At 29.3% G+C, this 8,297-nt stretch overlaps 1 protein-coding gene across 4 annotated transcripts; it reads right to left on the bottom strand.

Annotated features, from left to right (window-relative positions):
• On the bottom strand, nucleotides 1-4,317 carry LOC108329617 (F-box protein At4g00755). 4 transcript variants are annotated; one of them, XR_001832247.2, is made up of 7 exons: nucleotides 4,162-4,317; nucleotides 3,425-3,622; nucleotides 2,869-3,288; nucleotides 2,643-2,782; nucleotides 654-772; nucleotides 194-492; nucleotides 1-69 (listed from the first exon to the last, which is right to left on the bottom strand). XR_001832247.2 is itself a non-coding variant. In XM_017563919.2 (6 exons), the coding sequence occupies exons 2-6, from the start codon at nucleotides 3,549-3,551 to the stop codon at nucleotides 258-260; spliced, it is 1,041 nt and encodes a 346-aa protein (XP_017419408.1). In that variant the 5' UTR covers nucleotides 3,552-3,622; nucleotides 4,162-4,317; the 3' UTR covers nucleotides 1-257. The 4 variants fall into 4 exon arrangements, 3 of the variants coding, with proteins under 3 accessions (XP_017419408.1, XP_017419410.1, XP_017419409.1); XM_017563919.2 differs by having other exon boundaries at nucleotides 1-492; XM_017563921.2 differs by having other exon boundaries at nucleotides 1-492; nucleotides 3,425-3,609; nucleotides 4,162-4,314.
• Nucleotides 4,318-8,297: the final 3,980 nt, after the last annotated feature.

Here is an 8,297-nt window from a genome sequence, read left to right on the forward strand (position 1 = left end):
AGAGCTCAAGTTTCAAGCATCATGTTAAACCGGCGACAAAAAAGGCGCAATATTTGTCCAACACCATATCTACAAGAGAAATAAATTCTCAGAATCAGATCAGTAGCAAAACAGAGAAAGACCAGAACTTTTTGAAGGGTAAACGCATAAAAAAGAAAACAGGAAAACTAGTTGGAATGTGATCACTCCTTGCCTGGGGAGATTATAATTTTTCCCCTTTCCTTTATTTGGGAGGAGATTATAAAAGCAAGCAAAGATCAGAGAGCATATTCTGGATCAGAATCATAAATATCATCATCATCCTGATCCCATTCCAAGACTCCTGCTCCTCGTGCTTGCAATATAGTCACAAGCCGTCGGATATCTCTCACTATTTTTGGCTCCTCGGAAGCCAGCTGGTCCCTCTTCAACACAAATATTCCAGAGGGCTGAAGAATTTCCACATTGAACGGTGGTGACAATGAGCCTCCCAGAACTTGAACATGGGAAACACTGCAATCACAATTTTAAAGACATTAAAACCTAGCACTGCGTAAGGCTTATTAGACATTGTTTAAGATACTGAATCTGCTCTGCCACTAATTAAGTTTCATAAAACCTCAACAACAAAACAAGTTTGACAAGTAGAGACAAAATGGAAGAACAGAACGCACCAAATGTATAACAAACCATCCATTTCTTGTCTCTGTACTCTGCCCAAAAGCTCAATCTGCAAGATCCCCCCAATACAAAGCACAGGTTCTGGAAGCTTGAACGTCTGTAGTTTGTTTTCCTGTTCACAAGGATTTTTCTCTCTAAAATTTATGTAAAGGGAAACTTCACGATGCTAATAATTTTAGTCATGCAACAACAATCTTGTTTATTCTATTTTTTAGGGAAATAGATGATCCCATTCTCCAACAACTTTTATTTTCAAATTTGTAATATTTGCATTGAATAATGCATAGACCCAGAATCAAACTCATTTTAGTGAGTCAACAATCTAATAAATAAATCAAACTTGATATAATTCATTCTCCTCATCGCATGCATAACATATTATGAACACCGACAAACACCTGAAGGGACATAGGATCTCCCCAACTAAAGTATTTCAATATAGAATTGATGTAGTTTCCCACTTTATGTCAGCCAAATATTCTTTCTTATTGCCTAAGAATGTGACTTCTGATATTCATTACGATTTATTAAATGTGAAACTTTTTTAGTTGGTATTTATATATATGTCATAAATTATTTAACTTCTAAGTTTAAACCATAGCCATCACCGTGCTATATGCTATCCCACTATAGCAGTTGGGGAATTGACTCCTTCATATATGTCAACATGATGGATAAATATGATTTTCAATATTATACCTAGCACAGTGTCACTACGGAAGATAATGGCAGAATAGGGAAGTAACCATTTGAATAATAGGAGAATATCAAAGGACAGGTCATGCAGGAATTAGAATAATAGGCCCTTTCTGAAACATAAGAGTCTAATGACATGAGAAGTGAAGTAACCATTAGTTAAAAGGCCCAATCAGAAGATTCCCTTACTAGCATATCGACCTCCCAATGTATGTTAAATTTGATATGCTATGTTTTTAATTTGATAAAAAATAACCACCAATTTACCATCTGTTGCCAAGAGTAAGATTTAATGTACTCTTGATTGAAAATTAAAGTGGCATGCCTAATTATTTATTTACTTCAAACATTTTAGCCAACTAGAGGATAAGAGAAATTTCAGGTCGGGCCATCTGATTGTTTTTCCAGCATGACATCAACCTATCAAATGATTATAAAAATTGAAAACCTTCGAAGGAGCAAATGATCCTCATACTCATATTTAAATCCAATGCGGATATGTGCCACAAGGGCATGGTTTGGTCCAATAGACCAAGGGTGATTCACGTTATTTTTAACAGTACAAAGGAAACTGGGAGACAAGCAAAGTTTACTAATGGCGTGACTTCTTATTACATAATATCATATGGTAAAGAAGAGGAAGAGTTATGAAGCCTTCTGACGACGACACAAGTAACACTCTTCAACAGAACTTAAAGTGGTTTGAATTAAATGTAGATCTGCAATATGGACCTGGTTTGTCCAATAGATGTAGGATAATTCACATCATTTTTAACAGTGGAATGTAAATTAAGTAACCAAAGAAATCATTTCCTCATGCAGTGATTTCTTATTAATACATATCACGCAGAGAGTATATGTTGTATAAACACAACGGAGCTTGAATAAATTTGACAATATAATTATGGCTGGTACTAAACACCTAATAAACCAGATGATGATGACATCAGACAACAAACAATAATGAAGATGGCGATTTATTCATAAAACCAGGTCTTGCTTATCCAATGCTAAAAAAGAAGCCTAAGTTGCATTATGACTTTTTTCAATATTTTGTTTAGTTCAATCAAAAGCATCACAATTATAACACTAGGGAGTTCACTGGTTATAGAAGGGGGTTATTACAATTTGGGACAAACTTCAGGTTACAAACCTGTAGAAGGGTAAGGCATCCTTTAACAGGAAAGGATCTATTTTTTCACATCAACCATTGGGCAATCAATGAAACAGATATTATTCATTGGAAAAAATAAGTTGACAAACTAGATAAGACGTAAGTTAAATACCTGAGACATTGGAAACTCCGGTGAAGTATAGGTCCACACAAACAATTCATCATCTACAGCATCTAAAGAGGCTTTAGGATGACCCATTTTAAACCGAACAGAGCTTGCTGAGTATATTGGTGACCCCAGCTGAAAGTAAGCTAGAAAAGGCATGATATTGTTAGCAAAAAGACGAAAGTTAGCATATATGGGTCAAGCCATCATCTATGAATATTTCAAAGAGCACCTTCAAAAGGCCGGATATTGATTTCTGTAATAAGACAAATTTGAGAGACCAACTCGTATGTTAACGTCTCAGGCACATTGGGATTACTTTGTCCGTTACTTGACCAGTAGGAATATCTACCACCAATGACATCTCTTGGCTCAAGTGTATGATCAATGCTCTCCTGAGGAAAGTTATCAGTGCTAGAAGCACCAATTGTCTTAGCAATGCAATTCATTGCTACAGATGACATGAGAGCTTTGCTTAAATAAGAAAAAACTCTATGTTCTCTTTGTAGCACTAGCCACTCCATGGAATTACTAGATCCAACCTCTGCATGTTGCTTTCCTCCTTGTTCATTCAGTTCAACAACAAAAGCAACTCTAGATAATTGAGGAAACATTCTCAAGCAAAGCTGCTTGCAAAGACCATTTGCAATCACTGCAAGCCAAAGTAGTGTTGATCAAATTTTAAACGTAATGTAAAATTGAAGGCAACAAGGAACTAGAACTGAATTTTCATGAAACTGATGCACCAGTTGAGAAACAAAAGCATAATTTGAACTAGAATAACTTACCAGATTGTCTCAAAGATCGTGAGACACAGGTGACACGAACAAGATCAGCAGGATCATCCAGGCACTCGAGTATCTTAAGAGACGTATCAGAATCAAGATAGCTGATAAAATCTTCATGACATTCCATTGTGGACACGGTGATGAACAAACAAAACTACGAATCTTCTCAAGACGGATTGAATTGCCTAATAAAGTCAGCTGTAACACCAACTTTAAAGTGAAAAACAAATATACTCAAAATAAAAACTATGGTCTTGTTTTACAACCTTTCTATAGACAAATTGCTTCCTTTTCATGAATGCTTGAAACCAAATTTGAAATAAATATACCCATATCTCAAATATTCGGAAATGTCCAACCCCTTTATTTTCTCATAGCTATAGCATAACAATGGGGATACAGAACTCCTCCACTTCACAGGCTAATCAAACAATGACACAATCAGGAAATGATTGAATAGATTGCACGTGAAGGGTGAAAAACGTTACCAAACCAGCACAAAACCAAAGGATAATAAAAAAAATGAAACCCGATTGAGTAATGAGCTATGAAATTCAGACCATTTGAATTAAATCTTTCGCAATCAACACAACAAGGGGGGAAATTTCGACAATAAAATTGAATATGAAATAAAAAGAAAGGAAACAAAGAATGGAAATTTCAGAAGATACAGTGGAAATTTAGAGTAGAGGGCAAAAGGGTGGGTGTGTTGAAGGGAAATTTAAAAAAAAAATCACCTTTGATGTGCGTAAGAAGGCACACCCGTTGCTTTAGAAGCGAAACCCTAGAAATGGATGGGCAAGAAAATTGAAGAGACAATGAGAGAAAGGTAAGTTTGATGTTGGAACCTACTGAGAGAAATGGCAAATAACCTTACCAAACACAAAGTTTCATTATTGCTCTATTGGTTTATAGAAAAAAAAAAAAAAAACCGTTCAGAACTGTTTGGTTTATGTTTTGTTTTGTATATTAAAAAATAAACAAAATTCTACTACGAATATCCATTTTGGATAAAATCTGTTTTATACAATAATTACAATATAATTCTATTACTAATACAATGATTGTTTTTACTGATTTTCATATACTAATGAACATCCGTTTAATTTGTAACTGCTACAGTTAATTAAGTTTTAAACATGCATATGTGTCTTTTTTTGTAAATATACTGAAGTTAATATATAAATTCTTTTATTTTAATATCTTTTTTGATTAATTAATTTTATTTTTTATTGAGTAAAAATATTTATTTTTTTAATAACAGTTATATAATAGTCTTTAATACTACTTTTACTAAATTATATACGTATATATATATACATATATATTAATCTATTTTTCTATTTTATAATAAAATTACTCATGAGAGAATAAATAAAATAATATGATAAAAATATGAATAGACGTTACCTCGGAATTTAATTACACATTATAAGTGTAATTAAAATCTATAAAGTTACAAGATACTTATTACAGTTTTTGTATGACCCAATTTAGTTCATTTAAGGTCCTTGAATAACTCTTTTCTTTTGACATTGTCTATATCTTTACTAAAATTCTTTTTTTTTACATTTGTTTTTTTCATTTTATCCTTTCAAGTGTTTTTTTTTTAATTTAACTGTTTTTCTATTTAATATTTTTTAACATTTAATATTTTTTAATTTAAATTTTAAATTAAAAAAATTAAAAACATATATAAAATAATTAATAATAATTATCTATAATTAAATTGTAAAAATTATTTATATTATTTATATAATTATAATTTTATAATTTTTTATATCATAAAAAAATGAATATAAATTCGTGTAGCATCTTGTTTTCACTAAGCCAAATTTAATTCCATGAATAATTCTTTTTTTCCAACATTATCTATATTTTAGTATTATATAAAGATGATTCATTTGTTCATGTGATTTTTTCCTTCTACTCTTCAAGTGGCCGTTTTTTAAATTTATCAGAGTTTCTATTGAACCGTTTTTTAAAAGTAATTATTATTTAGGGTTAAATATGTTTTTAGTCCCTTATCTTTCAGCGAAAATTGAAATTAGTTTCTCTTCAAAGCTTTGGACTAATTAAGTCCCCAAACTTTAGAAATGTGTGAATTTAGTCTTTTTAACAAAATTTTGTTAACTTTATTTGATGTTTTAAATGCATTTCTCAGTGAATATTGAAGCAAAAATGTGTCAAACGGTGTAAACAACTCAAATGCTATGGTTTGAACAAGTTTCCATTATTGTCATGGTTTAGAAAAGTCCTCACGACTGCAACGGTTTGAACAAGTTCATATGACTGCCACAATTTTGGCAAGTCCCATAGTTATAAGTATTGATAAAGTTGATAAGGAGTTGAATATAAACTAAAGACAAACTAAATATTCATATTTTATAGGTTTTTTAACTGTTTAAGAATAAGGATGTGCGTCTTTTAGATGTGTAATATTTTTCTAAACATATTTAAATGTTAATCAATTTTCTTGAAAGATATTAAATCTTATTTTTTTTATTAAAATATGTGAAATATTATTCATTAGACATTATTAGACTTATTTCAATTATTTAACCATACCAGTTTTGAAAAGTTTTTTGATCAAACTTTTTCTAATCTTATATTAAAAACTCATTTTCGTTAAACAATATACTTTTAAAATATTAGAAAAATTAGGATGTTACATTTTTCATAACCTCGTTGAATTTTGTTGCTCATCTAATCTCAAAATCATCAATTCACTTTATGAACAATGATTATTTTTTTTCTAAATACTTACAGCATAAGTTGAACTAACAAGTTGAACTATGAATATAATTTTGTGAAATGTATATATAAATTGTTTAAATAAAAATAAATTTTATTTTAACTAATGTCATAATCTTCAATGTTATCTACAATAAAATAAAGTCAATTTTATATTTTCGTACTAACCAAATAAAATAAGTCAAAACTTTCAAATAATCGCACATTTACATGATAAATTCCAATGCCCAAACTAGTTTTAATTAGTCTCAAAAAACATAATCTCCGAAAGAAAATATGATTAGATCTACGTCGTATTATGAAGATACTGTAAAACAAATATTGGTTGTGTGATAATTCTATATTTGTTTTTATTTTTATAAAGTAACCAGTATATTTTTGATATTAAATTTATTAAATATATTTATTTTTCTTACTTCTAATTTTAGCATAGATTTACATTTTTCATAAAATTTAGGAGTTGTAATGACTTTAGTATAAATATTGTATCTTCCTTTTCTTTTTAACTACATTCTACAATATTGAGCTTTGCTGATTGTTGAATTTATGAATTTTTTTTAAATGTTCAAATTGAGCTAAATTTTATTACAGAGGATTCTTGACTTATAGAGTAGTTTAATTTGGATATTTGAACATGATGTTCTAGAGTCTTCTTGAGGCGATTGTAATAAATCTTAAAAAGTCACGACACAGTAATTTTCAGTTAAAAAATATACTTAAGGGTAGTTTCGTATTATCAGTCAATACAGAATCTGTGTGGGCCAAATCAGTTTATTTAAGGCCCATGAATCGGACAAAAACAAGCTAGTACAATTCAGTTTTTCTGTTGCGGTTTTTCGTTTTCAGTTGAATGCAAAGAATTTGTCTTGAATTCAATTTTGCTTGGGTTTTTAATTACAGATTCTTACAATTCATTGTTATACTGTTTTAATCTTTTGTATTTATATTTTGATTTTGTTTTTAGTTTTAATTTCTCATTCCATTTTATTTTGATGTTCTATTTTTATCGATTATTTTCTTTCTTGTAATATGTTTTTAATGTTTTGCTTATGGTCATTTTAATTCAATTTCAATACGGATTCAATTCAATTTCACCGTTTCCAATAGTTTATTGAATAGTTTTTTATTTTCAATTTTAGTTTTTGTGTTTTCTAGAATGGGTTTTTCTGATTTCAATTTTAATTATGAGTTTTAATTCTCTGTTCGTGAAATTCAAATTCTTGTAATAATAAACATCAAACAATAAAACATGTTAACCGATATGTTGTCAAGTTTATTTCACTTTCTTGAATTCATAAAGTTTTTAATTCTTGATCGAGAATTGTCTTCTTGAAAATACAAATAAATTAATTTTGTAATTTCTTTGTTAACCAATGAATTTAGATTTGAGTTCATTGTTTTAAGAAATGAAGGAAATATCACTACGGTTATTGTGACATTTTTGCATTTCTTGATTAATGCAATTTAATTTTAATATTATTTCTTCATTGCAATTTCAATTTCAATTTCATATTCCAATTATCGTTTCTATTTTTTCATTTTCATAATTTTTATAGTTTTCAATTTATTCAGTTTTTACAGTTTCTTGTTACTTTTGTTACAATTTTAATTGCATTTTTTGTTTTCAATTGATGATGTTTCCCATATGCGAATTCAAATCTTAGCTTTTATTCCAGCAATTTACTGAATTCAGATTCTACAATTCACATAATTTATCAGAATTTGTATGAACTGATTCACATAATCGTCTATGTTGTATTTCAATTCAATCTTTGCGTCTTATGTTTCCATTTATGTTTGTTGATTTGCACTCTTATTTTGGATCATTCTTAGATTTTCTTTAATAGTTTCTGTTTCTAAATTTTATTCATTTTTGTATTTTACTGTTTTTTCATTTATTCCCTAATTCCAATTTCTACAAGAAAGAATATCATTAATGAACTTTACTTTAATGTGTTTTAAAAATTTGAGCTAGGTTAGCCTCATTGCTATATTTTAAGAGGGGAACTTAATTTTGTTTAAAAAAAATATTGCAACAATCACTATAAAACCAAAAGAATTTAGACATGAGCTACACAGTCTCACACTGAATACTAAATTCATTGAGTTTTTTAAACCA

The sequence above is a fragment of the Vigna angularis genome, chromosome 2 (assembly GCF_016808095.1).
Source record: "Vigna angularis cultivar LongXiaoDou No.4 chromosome 2, ASM1680809v1, whole genome shotgun sequence".
NCBI lineage: Eukaryota > Viridiplantae > Streptophyta > Magnoliopsida > Fabales > Fabaceae > Vigna > Vigna angularis.

Bases quoted from the DNA above. Each gene is read 5' to 3' on its own strand.
- LOC108329617 (XM_017563919.2), bottom strand. From the start codon at position 3,551: ATGGAATGTCATGAAGATTTTATCAGCTATCTTGATTCTGATACGTCT. The intron at 3,289-3,424 runs GTAAGTTATTCT...TTTGGCTTGCAG, and splicing joins ACGATCTTTGAGACAATCTG to TGATTGCAAATGGTCTTTGC. The intron at 773-2,642 runs GTATTTAACTTA...CCTTGTGAACAG, and splicing joins CGGAGTTTCCAATGTCTCAG to GAAAACAAACTACAGACGTT.